The sequence below is a fragment of the Macaca fascicularis genome, chromosome 16 (assembly GCF_037993035.2).
Source record: "Macaca fascicularis isolate 582-1 chromosome 16, T2T-MFA8v1.1".
NCBI lineage: Eukaryota > Metazoa > Chordata > Mammalia > Primates > Cercopithecidae > Macaca > Macaca fascicularis.
The window spans coordinates 63,166,479-63,183,588 of NC_088390.1; the positions used below are offsets into that span (position 1 = coordinate 63,166,479).

The following is a 17,110-nucleotide window of genomic DNA, read 5'->3' on the forward strand; positions in this document are numbered from 1 at the left end:
CTTCCAGCGCCTTCCCCCACTGCCTCCAGCTTCCAGACTTTTCTGTCTGGTCTCTTGGCCCCTGACAGCCAAGTGAGGCCTGAGCGAAGGCCCCACATTGACCCCTCTTCACTTGTAATCTCTTTTAATGGTGTCCGGGAGAGTCACGATGGCTGTCCTCTTGGGGACAAGGAGTCTTGGGGACAATCGTGGGGTCTGCCTCTTTCCTGCGCCTCTCTCCCACTTAACCCCCTCCCCCAACTCGCGCACAGGCCCTGCCCCACGCGGCTCCGGACATGGAATTGCAGCTGCGGTAAAGATGAGACGTAACAACAGTTCTGCAGCAGTGTGGTGGTGACTTGGGTGTGTTCTCCTCCTGACATTCACCTGCACCTTTTCGTGCGCTTTTCTGTATGTATTTAATAGTATCACTCAACAAAAGGGAGTTTATCAGGCCGGGTGGCTGGCTCACGCAGGAGAATCGCTTGAGCCTAGGAGTTCGAGACCAGGCTGGGCAACATAGGGAGACCCCCATCTCTACAAAAAAATAAAAAATAAAGTTTATAGACCGGACGAGGTGGCTCACGCCTGTAATCCTAGCACTTTGGGAGGTCGAGATGGGAGGATCGCTTGAGCCCAGGAGTTCGAGATTAACCTGGGCAACATAAGACCCTGACTCTTAAAAAAAAAAAAAAAAAAAAAATCAATTAACAGCACCAGAGGCATAGCTGTGGTTACGATGGTCACCAAGAAGGCTACTGTGGAGGGTGAGGCAGGGGAGGGCTAAGCCTTTCTCTGCGCACTGGGAGCCGCTCTCCTAAAGCCCCGACTGCATCTTCATCTTTGTGGCCCGAACCCAGACCACAGCCTGCATCACAGGAGACCCCGGGGGGCGGATGAATTAATGCAGCCGGAGAGACCAGTCCGCCTCCTCGTCTCGCGTGTCCGCGTGGGGTTGTGGGTGGTCAGGGAGAGGTAGGGTGGATGACCCAGAAAGACCGCCCTCCCCTGACTCTGTCTGGGAACAATCCTTGCCCCAGGCCTGGTCCTTAGAAGGCAAGACAGCCCCCTTCCAGCTGGGGGATCAATCTGCTGTTGGCTGCACCGCGGTCCGGCTCCCTCGGGTCTGGCCTGGTCGAGGATCCAGTTCCTTCACAGCTGCGGCCTCCTCGGGGCCCATTAACGAAGGTGGGGAAGGGCGGAGAAAGGGTCAGGGTCTAGGATGAGAGTAGCTGCGGGCGCGCCAGGGCGGTGACAGTCTGGCTCTTGGAGGTAAGATGGGCGTGACTGATTCCGAACTTCGCCTGCGTTTGCAGAAGCGAAGGGAACCGAGCGAGCGGAGCTGATCTCGGCTAGGCCACGGGACGCCCCTCTCCGGGCGTCCGCGCGCCTAGCTCTGCGCTCGGAGCCTCGCGCCCTTGGACAGCAGTTAGTTGCTGACTCGGATGCAGCCGATCGGTAACACCTTCTCCGAGAGCCGGGTGGCATCCCGGTGTCCCAGCGTGGGCCTCGCTGAACGGAACCAGGTAGCCACAATGCCGGTGCGGCTGCTCAGGGAGAGTCCGCCAGCGCAGGAGGACAATGATCATGCCACAGACGGGTTTCCAAATGAAGATGGATGCCTACGGCTTCGCCCCGGAGGAGCTGGTGGTGCAGGTGGACGGCCAATGGCTGATGGTGACCGGACAGCGGCAACTGGACGGCAGTGACCCGGAAAGGGTCAGTTACCGCATGTCACAGAAGGTGCTCCCGTCCAACCTGAATCCTACCGCCATAACGTGCTGCCCGATCCCCTCCAGGCAGCTATGGGTCAGAGGCCAGTGTGTGGCGCTGGCTCTCTCTGAAGCCCATACAGGACCGTCCTGGAGACTCAGCCTTGGCTCTAAGGCTTCCAACCTGACCCAGTAAACAAACGATCCGATGTGCGGCAGCCTTGGTGTCCGTTGTCTTTCCTGGGGATGGGGGTCAGAGGTAGAGGGACTGGAGGCACAGGAGGCAGGAAAGGCGCCCCCAAGGTGGTGGTCCACCAAGAATCAAGCCTCTTCGGGCAGATCACTTGAGGCCACGAATTCGAGACCAGCCTGGCCAACATGGTGAAACCCCATCTCTACTAAAAACACAAAAATTAGGTGTGGGCCGGGCGCGGTGGCTCAAGCCTGTAATCCCAGCACTTTGGGAGGCCGAGACGGGCGGATCACGAGGTCAGGAGATCGAGACCATCCTGGCTAACCCGGTGAAACCCCGTCTCTACTAAAAAGTACAAAAAACCAGCCGGGCGAGGTGGCGGGCGCCTGTAGTCCCAGCTACTCGGGAGGCTGAGGCAGGAGAATGGCGTAAACCCGGGAGGCGGAGCTTGTAGTGAGCTGAGATCTGGCCACTGCACTCCAGCCTGGGTGACAGAGCGATACTCCGTCTCAAAAAAAAAAAAAAAAAAAAAATTAGGTGTGGTGGTGTGCGCCTGTAATCCCAGCTACTCGGGAGGCTGAGCAAGAGAATCGTTTGAACCTGGGAGGCAGAGGGAGGTTGCAGTGAGCCAAGATCCTGCCACTGCACTCCAGCCTGGGCCACAGAGTGAGGCTGTCTAAAAAAAAAAAAAAAAAAAAAAAAAAAGGCCGCCTGTGGTGGCTCATGCCTGTAATCCCAGCACTTTGGGAGGCCAAGGCGGGTGGATCACTTGACGGGAGTTCGAGACCAACCTGGCCAACATGGTGAAACCCCGTCTCTACTAAAAATACAAAAATTAGCAGGGCATAGTAGCAGGTGCCTGTAATACTTGGGAGGCCAAAGCAGAAGAATCGCTTCAACTCGGGAGGTAGAGGCTGCAGTGAGTTGAGATCACACCACTGCACTCCAGCCTGGGTAACAGAGACTCTGTCTCAAAAAAAAAAAAAAAAAAAAAAAGGAATCAGGCCTCTATGGCCCTGGGAGAAATTAGAGGGGAGTGTGGTCCTAGCTGAGCAGCAGCTCTGACAGGGAGCAGCAGAGAGCTAAGTGCCCAGACCTGATTCCAGAACCAGTAGAGAGCTGCGTTGGGGCAACTTGGATGTGGTGTGGGGTGCTGTGGACAGAGGTGGTGAGGAAAGCCAGGGGCTGCAGTCTTGGCCTTAAGACCAGTCCAGGCCGGGCGCGGTGGCTCAAGCCTGTAATCCCAGCACTTTGGGAGGCCGAGACGGGCGGATCATGAGGTCAGGAGATCGAGACCATCCTGGCTAACCCGGTGAAACTCCGTCTCTACTAAAAAATACAAAAAACTAGCCGGGCGAGGTGGCGGGCGCCTGTAGTCCCAGCTACTCGGGAGGCTGAGGCAGGAGAATGGCATGAACCCGGGAGGCGGAGCTTGCAGTGAGCTGAGATCTGGCCACTGCACTCCAGCCTGGGCGGCAGAGCGAGACTCCATCTCAAAAAAAAAAAAAAAAAAAAAAAAGACCAGTCCAGCGTTCCAGGGGCTGTTGGGATTCCTTCCTCTTCAGAAAGAGAGGATCCAGACCTTCTCACTGGTAAAGACCAACCAAAAAAACCGAAAGAGGTTGTTTCTGGTGTTTCAGAGACTAATGATCATCAAATACAGACTGCATGTCACCCCAGTATGATCTGGTAGGTGGGGGAAGGGAAGGGAGTGGTGGAGAAGTGAATACAGGCCCTGAAACTTCAAACGTGGTCAGCCCAGGTCAGCCACCTCATCGGAGCTGCTAACAGTAAGAGCCTCTTTCTCTTGGTTACCATGACCGCCAGCATCCCCTCATATTAGAGGGGAAGATTTTGTTTAACAAGATTCAGTGGTTCATTTTAAATCAATTTCAACTACAGAGGGCACTGTCTGATAAACTGCCAGAGAAAGACAAGGAAGACAGGTGTGAGGTCGATCGATCGGCTGACTATATTGACAAGATACTGATTGGTTACATGTTGAAGAAAACATACAATACAAAATACAGAAAAGTTGGTTCCGTCCCCTCCCACTCCCCCCCTTACCCACCCACCCCCAAATACTCATCATCGTGATTTGGTCAGAACAGGGCTCAGAGCCAGAGGTCGGGGTGACCAAGGGTGGAAGGGTTGTGGGCAATGGGTTCGTGGCTGTCACAATAATGCTGTGATAATGCTGTGGTTTCCCAGCAGGGAGGTGGGGGCGGGGAGGGGGACTGCAGCCTGATGAGAGCCAGCTGAAGGAAGAGCTGCCTCTCCCTTCCTAAGCCCCTTCCCAAGGTCTGCCCCCCCGCCCAAACCCAAGACCACTCCGAACAAGGTGAGGATGTGGATGCTCTTGCTGGGTCTGCTGTTCCGCAGGAGGGAAAGAAAGGGTAGCTGCTCTGACCCCACTGTCCCCATATACAAGGGTGGGGGGACAAGAGCACGTGGCTACTCCCAGCAAGGGAAAATGGGAGAGCAGTAGAAAGGGGAGGAAGTGGGAAGAGCAGAAGATCATATATATTAAAAAAGTGACTTAAGACTTAAAATTGAATTAGTATTTGTACAGAAAGGTGCAGGTGGAATAACTCACTCTGGCCTATGATCAAAATTATATGGAGAAATCATGGTGGACCCCTCCCCCTGCCCCCCCAGTGGTGGCCCCAGTCGTTAAGTGCGATTGGTTAGAGTGGATTCCAGTCGGGTCGTTCAGGTGGAGGAGGTGGGGGCAGCGGGCAGGCAAGGGGGGCTCAGTTGCTGCAGCACTGGCTCCGGCTGGCTGGGTTGTTCTCCTGGAGGTCCACACCTCGGTTTCGGCCTGGAGCACCAGTTGCATTCTGGGGCTCGTTCTTGGGAAGCTTCTTAGCTGTTTGGGAGGGTGAAAAGTGCATTTGTGGGGGTTACCCCAGTAACTCTCTCTGTTCCACTGGAGTAGATTCTGGCCTTTACACCCAATCAGTGATAACTCACATATTGAGGGCTTCTATGGGTCAGGCGCATTCTGAGTGTTTTCAGGAAACTGTGGCAAAGAAAGGTTAAATAACTTGCCCAAGGCCACAGAGCTAATGAGTGGTAGAGCCAGGATCTGCAACCCAGGAAGGAAGATTCCAGAGCCAAATGAGCTAAAAACTCCTAGGCAGTGGGTAGGGGTAGTGAAGGCAGGCTCTGAAATGGATGGCAGGCTAAGGCTCAGAGAGTGAAATGTTGAGACTCTGGCCCAGGCTTCAGGAACTTCTCGGGTGAACAACCGACATCTACATCTGGGAGTCAGGTGAAGACGAAAACAATTTTATCAGAAGGTTAAAAGTGATGAAGGGACCCCACAGGCCCACTCTAGACCAGCAGACAGGTGATATGCCCTTGGTGTGGCAGAGAGAGGAGGGGAGGAGAAGCAACTGACCTATTGCCATGAAGATTTCGTTCACGTTCATTGCAGTCTTTGCTGATGTCTCCATGAACAGCAAACTGTTGTCATCTGCATAGGCTTGTGCTTCCTGGTTTGGATGGAGGTGAGACAGGGTGAGAGGGAAATGTTGGCAGGGGCCAGGGCCCAGGATACAAACCTTCCCTGTTCGAGGGCTTTATCATAATAGAGATCAGCTGGACACACACAGGGGTTTTTCAGGCCTAAGGCTGCCCTGATCTGGGTTTCCCCGCTCATGTATAGCACCTCTCAGCTCACAATCACTGGCAGATGTCTTACCCAGGTTTCCCTAGGTCCACCCTGCCTTCTTGCTCTTCAAAATCACTAGGCTAGGAAATACTTCTAGAAAGTTAACCTACAAATACACTTACATGTTTGCACAAAAGCACAAAAGTATGTGGATGTCTACTGCAGCACTGTTTTCAGTCTTTTGCTATTATTAGGGATTGGTAAAAAATGACCATATACAGTATGTATAGCACACTGCCATCAATGTAAAAAAAGGGATTAAAAGACACGTGCATATTTCTGGAAGGACAAGAAACTGGGGAAATTAGAAGAAAAGTTGAGTTTCTAGGGTTAGCAGAGACATTTCTTTTTCAGTAAGTTTAATTAAAAAGTCAACTTACAAGAAAAGATAAGCAGCAGGCTAGTGATCCATATCTACAATACCCCTACCACCAAAGAAAGAGAACCAGGGAGAGACAGGTGACAGGTAATTCCCTTTAGGCCCACGCTTTCTCTCTTTTTTTTTTTTTTGAGACAGGATCTCACTCTGTTGCCCAGGCTGGAGTGCAGTGGCACAATCACTGCTCACTGCAGCTTCAAATCTCCTGGCCTCCAGTGATCCTTCCCACCTCAGCCTCCTGAGTAGCACACCACCATGCCTAGCTAACTTTTGTATTTTTTTTAGACACAGGGTTTTGCCACATTGCCCATGCTGGTCTCGAACTCCCAAGCTCAAGTGATGCTCCCACCTCAGCCTGCAGAGTGTTGGGATTATAGGCGTATGCCACCACATCTGGCTGTTTTTATTTTTTTAAGAGATGGGGCCTCACTCTTGCTCAGGCTGGAGTTCAGTAGCGCCATCACTGCAGTCTTAAACTCCTGGAATCCAGCAATCCTCCTGCCTCAGCCTCCCGAGCAGCTGAGACTACAGGTGCGTGCCACCAAGCCCAACTAATTTTCAAATCTTTTGTAGAGACAGAGTCTTACTATGTCGCCTAGGCTGGTCTCCAACTCCTGGCCTCAAGTGATCCTCCCACTCCAGCCTCCCAAGGCACTGGGATTACAGACAGGAGCCATGTTAGGCCCATGCCTGAGGCACGAGAGGCTCAGCAGATGGAAGCTTCCCCGCTGCCTCCTAGCTCAGCCCTTCTCAAAGCCCCTGAGCAACCTCGACGAGGGCGGAGGAGCTGCTTGCTCCACTCCTTCCCCCACGTCTGTCATCTCCTCACCTGGAATTCCACGGCTCTCTTGCTGGCCAGGTCTGCCTTGTTACCCGCGAGTGCAATGACGATGTTGGGGCTGGCCTGCCTCTGTAGCTCCTTCACCCAGTTCTTGGCCCGTGCAAATGTATCCTGAGGAGACAGGGACAGAATGTCGAAGGGACAGAGAAGGCATTCTGCCCAGGGCCACCCACTAGAGACTTTCAAGTTGGCACAGCCAAATTATCTAAGACACTGCCACCTAAAGATTCTGACGTAATGTCCCCAAACAGGAAATCTGCCCACCCGCCACCCAGGAACAGAGGGTTAAGCGGCCTGAAATCGGGGCTTTGATAACCCAATCCCTGGGACTCTGAGAAGATGAAGGGAAGAGGAAGAGGCAAGGGGAAATCTTTACTGTGTTGGTGATGTCATAGACCACGATGGCAGCCTGAGCCCCCCGATAGTACATGGGGGCCAGGCTGTGATACCGCTCCTGTCCAGCTGTGTCCCAGATCTCAAACTTGACTGTTGTGTCATCCAGGCAGACAGTCTGTGTGAGGAAGGCCGCTGTAAGAGAGAAGGAGTGTTCAGGGGCAAGGGTGAGTTGGAAGCCACCCCACACAATCCCGCTGCTGCTTCTAGGCTCTGGCACGCAGAAGCCCACCACTGAGATGGGCACAGAGAACCCTCAACCCAGGAGCCAAAGCAGGCCTGAGCAGGGGTGGAGTTTGGATTTTATGTACGTGTCTGGGGGATGGGGTCTGCACAGGCTTTGCAGACCCAGCCTAGGCGAGGGCAGAAGGGAGGCCTGCATGCACTGGGTTGTCTCAGGACCACGCTCGGAAGAGGAATGCAGCAGGGGCAGCAGAGGGGAAGTCTAGGGGAAGCCTGACTCCAAGCACAGAAAGGTGAGCGCCCTCAGACCTCCTCCTCCCGCCACTCAGAGAACAGACCAGCTGGGGACCTCTCCACCCCTCAGTTTGCTCCAGCCCAGGGGTGTCACTGACCTTGGGTTTCCTGAGGACATTCTCACACACTTAGCTATGCTGGGGAAGTACACACTGTTCCACCACCAGGCTGAGGCTGGGTGGCCGCCTTCCCAACCACCCCTGCCACCTCCAGGCATTCCAGCTAGCCACCGCCCCTAGCTCTGACCCAGACCCGTTCCTGTATGGCCACCCTGTGACCCGACCTTCAGTCACTAAGAGGTGACTCCTTAGACAGGGGAAGGCAGGGTGCCTGTACACATACTTCAAAGGAGGAGTCCAGAGCTGGAACAGACAGCGAAAGGCCCCTTTGCCCTTGGACCCAGCAGAGGACCCCAGACAGCCGTGTGTGGAAGGCTGCTTTCCTGGTCTGCCCTCCCCCAGCGTACTGAGGGACCTGGGGCACTGCCTCACTTCCCCTCTCCAGCTCCTGACCCAAATGCTGAGGAGGCAGCAGGGAGACTGCTGACACGGCCCATTTTGTTTCCAGCTGCCTGGAAACCTCCTACCAACCAAGAGAGTAGAGAAAGGATGACTCAAGGCCAACGCCAGCATTGGCCCCTGCCTCTTGACGTGTGTGCTAGCCATGGAGGCAAGAAGCTGAGGCCAGACCCTCACTCACATCCTAAATGCTGACCACTGGAGAATCAACAACAGGCTGTGAGCTCCAGAAAGTCAGCTTCAGAAACGCCCACCTATCACCCAGCTCTGACTCACCAGGCTGCTCCTCCTTCTGGAAGTGGGAAAGGCCAGGGCACGTGGACCACCCGTTATAGTAAGAAGGGGCCTCGAAGATCCAGAGCCAGCCTCTCCCTCCATGAGGCCGGGGCAGTGAAAGGGCCTCAGCCAAGGCCACACAAATCAGGAAGGGGCAGAAACAGGATGGGAAGCTGGCTTTCCATTCCAGCGAATGCTTACTAGCAATGCTTCAGGGGACTCTGGCATAGACACCAGGTGCTGGGCTCGATTCCAGAGCCCAGGTGAGGAAGTGCAGCTGCCACCACAGACGCATTTAGTCTCTAATGCAGGCAGGCAGCTTCCCATCTCTTCAAGGTCAAAGCATTTCTTTGGCAACCCTGAGGCCCCTCCCCAACTCCCTCGTGCCCACTCACCTCCGATTGTGCTCTCCTGGTACTCGTGAAACTGTCCCTTGACAAAGCGGAGGACGAGGCTGGATTTGCCCACCGCAGACTCCCCCAGCAGAACCAGTTTAAACTGACAGATCTTGTTCCCAGCGGCTGGTCCATTGGGTCGTGCTGCGCCTCCCCGACCCGCCATTGCCCGTCCAGCTGTAGAGGTCCAGAGAGTGTGCGGGTGGGGACCGGTGCTATGCAGAGAGGCACTTAGTGGGGAGGGGGACCTCCAACTGTAGGGGAGAAATGAGAAGTACTGGGTTAGTTCAGAGGCCGTTGCCCAGTGTGTCCTTAAATTACAGATCTTTCCCTCTGGCCTCACTAAGACCTAGCTGACTGCTTCCCCTCACCTCACCTCCCTGCCCTCCCCACTAGAGGTCAGGAGGCCTCACTGGGCTACATTAGACGTCTACCGGCTCTACCACCATCTGAGCCGTAAAGAGGAGAATGGTCTCCCAACTTCAGCCTCATGGTTCTGAGCAAACACATTGACTTCTGGGTCCCAAATATGTACATTCACTTAAAAATAAACACACACAGGTGACGAATGAATGTGTGACAGCCTGGTGACAGTTAAGTCAACAGGCTTTTGCGGCAAAATTAAAAAAAAAAAAAAAAAAGCTTAGGAAGATACTAGGATTTAGGTCAACAATGAAGTTCCAGTCTGGTAGCCAGGACCACAATGGTAAGGCAGACAGGGGCCCAGGGGGTCCTGGTAGAAAGCTCCTCAGAAAAGGTGCTTGGACAACCTTGTGGGCTGGGCATTCAGGGACCATGGCCTGGCCAGCACAAGTTGTTATTAACATAGCCATTTTTCTCCTGCCACCTTCAGAAGGACTGACCGACTTTCAGTGTAAGGCTGGACTGTGCTCCTCTGTGCACCAGAATCAAAGCAATGTTTCACTCTCTCATCCTGAGCCTTCTTCCCTAGTTCTCTCATTTTTGATGGGCCAAAGTCTCGCGCCCATTAAAAAACAAAACACACAGAAACAAACCCATACCGAAACACACACAAAGCAAACACATAGAGAAACACACAAACACACCCCAAAACACACACAGAAACACACCAAAACACACACCGAAACACACACACACAGAAACACACACCGAAGTCAGAGCTCTGCCGCAGTCAGCACAGCTACCAACTTTCCCTTTTTCAATAGAGACCTCAGTTCCATTCTCTACTGGCAGAGATGGGGTGATGGAGAGAAAGAAGAGGCAGGAGGTGAGGGAGGGCAGAGACCAAGTCCTGCACCCCCAACAACTGGTGTTCCAGCCCCGACATCTGAATCACTTGGTTGGCGACAGCTTCAGAGGCTCAGGTTTTTGTTTTTGGTAAGTTTTGGAATTGCAAAGACACATGAGGAGCCTATCTCTAGAAGCCTCTAGAAGACATAAGTGGATGTCTTCATCAGACATATACATCTGATGTTAACAGACATCAGGATATATACAGAATATTTTACAAACAGGTCCTGTGAGTAGGTATTAAATACTGAACACCGTTCAGCGTTTGAACCTGGGTTGGAAAGAAAAGGTTTTTATTAGGCTTCCCTTTGCATAATGGAGTCTAAGATCCCAGGGAGAGCCGTGATCTGTCCCTGAGCAAGGGAAGTACATTCCCTCAGAGTCAAGGGACAGCAATGTGGATGAACAGGAGGTGTCTGTGGGAAGCAAATGGTGCACACTCATGCAAGAAGCTGACAGCAAAGGGCTTGTTTTGTTCAACCTCAAATCGTTTTCCACATCCAAGTTCTCCCAGCAACTCATTTAAAAAGTGAGCTTCAGGAAGAATGATTCACTAGCCAGAAACAACAGTTTCCTTTCTGGACAGAACCAAAGGAAAAGAGGTTTGAAATGGGGCCCACCTCTTCCCCAAAAGTACAAGGAAGGAAGTACGGGGTGGTGGGTCTCAATTAGCAACCAGAAATACCATGTAAATATTTCAAAGTTATGCCATTTCAATATTTCATAGTTTAAGAAGCTTTTTTGTTTTGTTTTGTTTTTTTGAGCTGGAGTTTCGCTCTGTCGCCCAGGCTGGAGTGCAGTGGCGCAATATCTGCTCACTGCAAACTCTGCCTCCCGGATTCACGCCATTCTCCTGCCTCAGCCTCCCGAGTAGCTGGGACTACAGGCGCCCGCCACCACACCCGGCTATTTTTTGTAATTTTAGTAGAGACAGGGTTTCACTGTGTTGCCACTGTGGTCTCGATCTCCTGACCTTGTGATCCGCCCGCCTCTGCCTCCCAAAGTCCTGGGATTACAGACACGAGCCACCGCGCCCAGCCTTAAGATACTTTCTCATTTCACCCCAGTCAATGAAGAGACAAGGTCTGCGCTTTCTACTTCTTAGAGATGCCCTCCTCACAGTGCCTATGTGCATACTAGGAACTCAAAGAGTGCTGACTGAAGGAAATAATTTTTTTATTTTTTAAAGAAACAGGGTCTCACTGTGCTGCCCAGGCTGGCAACCTGTGAGGCAACCTGTGGTGTGACCACAGCTCACTGCAGCTTCCAAGATCCTACTGCCTCAGCCTCCCAACAGGTATACACCACCACACCCAGCTAATTAACATTTTCTTTTTTTTTTTTTTTTTGGCAGAGACGGAGTCTCACTCTGTTGCCCAGGCTGGTCTCCAACTCCTGGCCTCACGCAACCTCCCGCCTCACTTCCCAATTGCACAACCATTATCTCCTTCAAGCTTTACAACAACCTCCATTTTTCAGATAGATAAATTAACATTCATATATTAAATGTCCTGCTCATGGTCACCGAGCCTACAGGTGACAGAACCCCCAGCCCCACCACAGACACGATGCCATCCTCCCTGCTGTGGAAGAAGAGTGGAGGCAGTGCCTGCCCTATGTTTGGTTTAGGGCTGCTAGGTGAATGAGACTCTCTTTTTGTGGCAGCAGCTTTGCTGGTCCAGGAAGGTCTAGCTCTAGCTGGCTTTAGCAACAGTCACAGTAATCTTGCAGTTTCTGAGCGTCCTCAACAGTGGGAGGAGCCGCCCCGAGCCAGGCAGGACGACAGCGACAGAGGGAAAACCACAGTGGAATTACAAGTTGGTTATTACCATGAATCCACGTGACACAGAGTCTTGGCTGAGCAACAGTCTGTGGCTGGGGCACTAGAGGAGGAGGTATGAATGACCTGGGAGATGGTAATAGAAAACCAAGTTTCTGATTCCAGAAAAACCAAAGCAGCTGGTGCTGAGGGTACCGGGATGGGGAGTAACCAGCACCTACAGGTTGAGAAAAATAGAGGTAACAGATCTAAGTCTTGTCACTACCAAACCACAGGGTTAGAGGGACAGAATGTGATTTTTAAAAACAAGCCAGAAGGGGAGACAAAAAACTCTCCTGCAGTGGCTCTCAACGGTGCCTGTACATTGAAGTCATCTGTGCAGCCAGCCCCTCAAGATTCCCATGAAGGTTTGGAGCAGGGCCCAGCATCTGCAGGTGCCACTAAAGCAAAGCCAGGGCTGGAGCATCTGGCACAGAGAGAGTGAGCACAGACGATGGCTTTCCGCACCACGGGTGTGACTATCTCCTGCCACTTCTGAATCACTTTGTAGAAGCCACCTGAGCTGAGCCTCAGTGTTCTCATTACTAACATGGGGCACACCAGGGTTAATGGCAGTGTTTGCCAGGTGTCTCACACACATCATGTTGAGTAAACAGTAGCTAAGAGTACTGACATGGTTATTTCTAACACTTTCTCCAAGACTATTGGTGAACAGACTCTGGCCATCCCATTGAACTCAGGCTCTCCCTGGCATAAACTAGCTGGTGACATGTTCTGCCTGGTCACTGATACTGCCTTCCAGAGATACCTGAGCAGGCACACACAGCACTTTTTATGGTCTGTTGCCTCGTAGTTTTCCCGGCCCTGCTTGGTGATCACATGAGCAGTGGTGTCCAACCTTTGCAGTCAACAAAGCCCAAGGAAGCCAATTTTGCTAGGAAAGGCACATGGAGGTAATGAGGGTGTCTAAGCCAGGTGAAGGGCAGACTGAGAGCCCGAGGAAGCATTATACCCTCTCCCCTCAAGCCTGAGAAACTGAAGACATGGTAGGTAGTAAGGTGAATGCATTCAGTGAGCTGTCCTACCTCCCAGGGATGGGCGTCTGACTGAGAATCTTTCCTCTTGAACCCCTGGCAAAAATTATCCACTTGTGCAGTCAGGTGATGGAATTATAACCAAAACTGACACAGTTTTCAAAGTCTTGAGACAAAAATCGAATTCTCCGTAAGAGCTAAAGTTACAGTCAAAGTTGATTTTTTTTAATTAGCTGACTTTGTGGTACACGCCTGTAATCCCAGCTACTTGGGAGGCTGAGGCACAAGAATTGCCTGAACTCAGGAAACAAACTGCAGTGAGCCGAGATCACGCCATTGCACTCCAGCTTGGGGCAAAAGACTGAGACTCTGTCTCAAAAAAAAAAAGTTGACTTTTTTTCACGAGTACGATGGCAGTGCTGGAGCTTCAGATGTAGGGAGAAAGATTCTCCTTGCTGTGGACTCACCATCCAAATCAAAACCCTGGCTTGTTCAGAGGCCACTAAGAACAAGCACCAGTCCCAACCTCATGTCTTCCACAGCAAAGGGGAGAAAATGTATAAGGACTTGGAGTCACACTATTCTCCTATTAATACAATGCACATGAGAGGGCAGAAGGGATCTAAGCTCCTAAACACTCCAGCCCCATGCACAGGCACTTCTGGGCCAAGGGTGGGAGAGAAAGAGAAAGAAAAATGGGGCACTGTTCTTCCCTGCTCTGGGGTTCCCTCAGCTCTGGACACTACAGGTCAGTGGGTCTCAAATTTTTTCTATTTTATTTTATTTTTTTGAGTAGAATCTAGCTCTGTCACCCAGACTGGCGATCTCTGCTCACTGCAACCTCTGCCACCCAGGCTCAAGTGATTCTAATGCCTCAGCTTCTAGGAGTAGCTGGAACTATAGGCATATGCCATGACACCCGGCTAAATTTTTGTGTACTTTTTGTAGAGGCGGGATTTCACCACGTTGGCCAGGCTGGTATCAAACTCCTGGCCTCAAGTGATCCGCATGCCTCAACCTCCAAAAGTGCTGGGATTACAGGTGTGAGCCACCTGTAATTTTTTTGTTTGTTTGTTTTTTGCTGTTGTTTGAGATAGTCTCACTGTTGCCCAGGCTAGAGCAGTAGTGCAATCACGGTTCACTGCAGCCTTGACCTCCCAGGTTCAAGCAATCCTTCTACTTCAGCCTCCAGTCAAACTCTTTTTCACCAGAATCACCTAGGGCCTTTAGAAATACCCTGACCAACTGAATTAGAATCTCTAGAGGTGGAGTCCAGAAATCAATATTTTAAAAATAAGTTCCCAGAGTGATTTTAAGCAGTTGATCGAAGCACGAGAGCTATGGTTGATATAGGAAGGAGGGAGAAATCCAAGAGACAGAAAGGCACCCCCGATCAGCGCTGTGCACAACCCCTAAGTGTGCACGTGTAAGACTATGAATGTGGGAGGGGTCTTCAGCTTCACTCAGCAACTGGAGCCTTCTCCAAGACACCAGATGCTGCTGCAATTGCTCCCGCTAGCCTCCCTCCAAAAGTTTCACCTTTCTCTCCTCTAATCCACGAAGTCGGCCACTTCGTATGTTTTGTCCTTCCTGGTAAAAGGGTGAGCAATTAAAGCTGATGAGTGTCTCTTGTGCTTCCTGTTTGCTTTAGAGACTTCCTCCAGCTGAGAGTCCTGGCACAGCCTGGAGAGCAAGCTGATTAGGGAAACCAATCAGACTGTTGACCAGGGAGTGCAGGGTGTAGAGACTAGCTCACTCAAGGTTAGCAGGGCGGCCTGAGAACAAGTGACCCCGCCCAGGGTCCCCTGGAGGTGCTTCTGACCAGTGACTCTTCAGCTACGTTTTATCCTGGAACAAGGCATTCCTGAATATTTAAACAAGAGTCCAGCAACAAAACAAAACAAAACAAAACAAAACGACAGCAGAAAGGAGTTGTTAAAGGGAGCAAGGGACACAGGAGGAGAGGAAACTCAGTTCAAAGGCTAAAGTGGAAGACATTTGATTTAAAAGCCAACTGGAGCCAAGGTTGTGCAAATGTTTGAGGCTCCGGTTAGTTGGGGAGATGATTTACCTGTAGGCTCAAGAACACAGCTCTTCCTCAAAGGGGAAAGCCACTGCCGGCACACAGAAACAGAGGCCAGACTCACAGCAGGACTATCCAGGCTTCTAGCTGGTTGCAGACCCAGAGGAAAGAAGAATCTGAAGCAACGCCAGCCACGAGCCACACGAGGTACCCACACACCTTCCCCAGCGTGGCTAGCAGGTTAGGACTTGGGAGGCTGAGCCGGGTTTGGTTCAAGCTCAGCTCCACCGTTTATTAGCCGTGTGACATTGGCCAAGTCACACAAGTGATCATTATCAGCTTCAGTTCCTTATCTAAAAGTTGGCATTCTTTAATACTAACGGCATGGGGTAGTTCAGATCAAGTGAAACAATGCACCACAGTATCAGGCTGAAGGTGAGCTTTCAACAAGTGGCAGGTTTATTACCCTAGAGGCTAGAATTGGCAGTCAGAGCCCAAAAGGGCCTTAAAGACCCCATCCTATTGTTGACAATTAGAGAAAAAAAATGAAGGTGAGGGGAAGTGACCTGCCTGGTGTCACACAGCCAGTTGGTGGCAGAACCCAAGGCTGCCCAAGACTCATAACTCAAGCAAGGCTCTCCTATTAGAGATAGAAAGAAAAACCCCAGAATATGAACAATGTCATTATCTTAACCCCTGTTACTAAAAATAACAGGGACTGCGACCTATGCATGCTTTAAAAACATGTAGCTTTTAGTTAGGGAAAATGAGTTTCTATCACACTAAAAAAAGCACACTGCCACCAGACGTGGTGGCTCACGCCTGTAATTCCAGCACTCTGGGAGGCTGAGGTGGGTGGATCACCTGTGGTCAGGAGTTGGAGAGCAGGCTGTCCAACCTGGTGAAACCCCAACTCTACTAAAAATACAAAAATTAGCCGGGCTTGGTGGCTGGCACCTGTAATCCCAGCTACTTGGGAGGCTGAGGCAGGAGAATCACTTGAACCCGGGAGGCAGAGGTTGTGGTGAGCTATTGCACCATCACACTCCAGCCTGGACAACAGAGCAAGACTCCATCTCAAAAAAAAAGAAAGAAAAAAAAAAGCACACTGCTGGACGGAAGAGTTTTATATCTTGATTTGAGAGGTAAATACCTGAGTGTGTACAAATGTAAAAACCCATTGAGGTATATTTACAATTTGTAAACTATTATATATAAGTCACATGTCAATAAAAAGGTAAAAAAATGCTGCTGCTATAGAATTTTGCATATAATCATGAAAAATTAAAGCTTGGAAACGATACGAATGCAATCTAGCTCCTCTGTATATAAAATATTTTCTGCCTCTTTAGTATGAAGAAAATAATATTAAAGACAATCAAGGGCCGGACGCGGTGGCTCACGCCTATAATCACAGCACTTTGGGAGGCCGAGGCGGGCGGATAACCAGGTCAAGAGATCGAGACCATCCTGGCCAACATGGTGAAACCCCATCTCTACTAAAAATACAAAAATTAGCTGGGCGTGGTGGCGCATACCTGTAATCCCAGCTACTCGGGAGGCTGAGGCAAGAGAATCGCTTGAACCTGGGAGGCGGAGGTTGCAGTGAGCCGAGATCATGCCATTGCACTCCAGCCTGGGGGACAAGAGTAAAACTCTGTCTCAAAAGAAAAAGACAAGACAGGCCAGGCGTGGTGACTCCCGCCCGTAATCCCAGCACTTTGGGAGGCCGAGGCAGGTGGATCACCTGAGGTTGGGAGTTCAAGACCAGCCTGGCCAACATGGTGAAACCTCATCTCTACTAAAAATACAAAAATAAGCTGGGTGTGGTGGCGTGTGCCTATAATCTCAGCTACTCGGGAGGCTGAGTCAGGAGAATTGCTTGAACCCGGGAGGCAGAGGTTGCAGTGAGCTGAGATCACACCATCACACTTCAGCCTTGGGGACAAGAGTAAAACTCCGTCTCAGGAAAAAAAAAAAAAAAAAAAAAAAAAACAAGAAGATGATACCTGAATTGGAAAAGACCAAAGGAGAACAAAGATACCCAAATGTTAAACACAAATAAGGTGTAAGACAATGGGATTCCTCATAAAAAAAATAAGATTCCTGCATCTATATTAAGGATATACTTAGTGTTTGGGCTTAACTGTGGGCTAAAGGAT

General features: G+C 51.1%; 2 protein-coding genes and 1 long non-coding RNA gene across 5 annotated transcripts in view; 2 read left to right on the forward strand and 1 right to left on the reverse strand.

Moving 5' to 3' along the window:
- The first annotated feature begins 1,297 nt into the window (after positions 1–1,297).
- On the forward strand, positions 1,298–1,910 carry HSPB9 (heat shock protein family B (small) member 9). Its single transcript, XM_005596051.5, is given in 2 exon segments — positions 1,298–1,577; positions 1,579–1,910. Coding segments are annotated over 2 exon segments (462 nt in total). The 5' UTR covers positions 1,298–1,424; the 3' UTR covers positions 1,888–1,910.
- Positions 1,911–3,833: 1,923 nt separating this feature from the next.
- RAB5C (RAB5C, member RAS oncogene family) overlaps positions 3,834–17,110 on the reverse strand; it is a 30,609-nt gene continuing 17,332 nt past the window's right edge. Inside the window, exons 2-7 of one of the 3 annotated variants that reach the window (XM_045374846.1) lie at positions 9,971–10,044; positions 8,840–9,093; positions 7,157–7,308; positions 6,769–6,891; positions 5,288–5,381; positions 3,834–4,753 (exon numbers count right to left, since the gene is read on the reverse strand). In XM_045374846.1, coding sequence (XP_045230781.1) covers positions 4,638–4,753; positions 5,288–5,381; positions 6,769–6,891; positions 7,157–7,308; positions 8,840–9,005 — 651 coding nt within the window. In that variant the 5' untranslated portion in view covers positions 9,006–9,093; positions 9,971–10,044 and the 3' untranslated portion in view covers positions 3,834–4,637. Of the gene's footprint in view, positions 4,754–5,287; positions 5,382–6,768; positions 6,892–7,156; positions 7,309–8,839; positions 9,094–9,970; positions 10,045–11,940; positions 12,109–17,110 lie in introns of all 3 variants that reach the window. The other 2 variants (XM_045374847.2, XM_005584228.2) reach the window with 2 other exon arrangements.
- On the forward strand, positions 15,048–16,346 carry LOC141408818 (uncharacterized). Its single transcript, XR_012425849.1, has 2 exons — positions 15,048–15,155; positions 16,301–16,346. It is a non-coding gene; the product is annotated as an uncharacterized lncRNA (long non-coding RNA).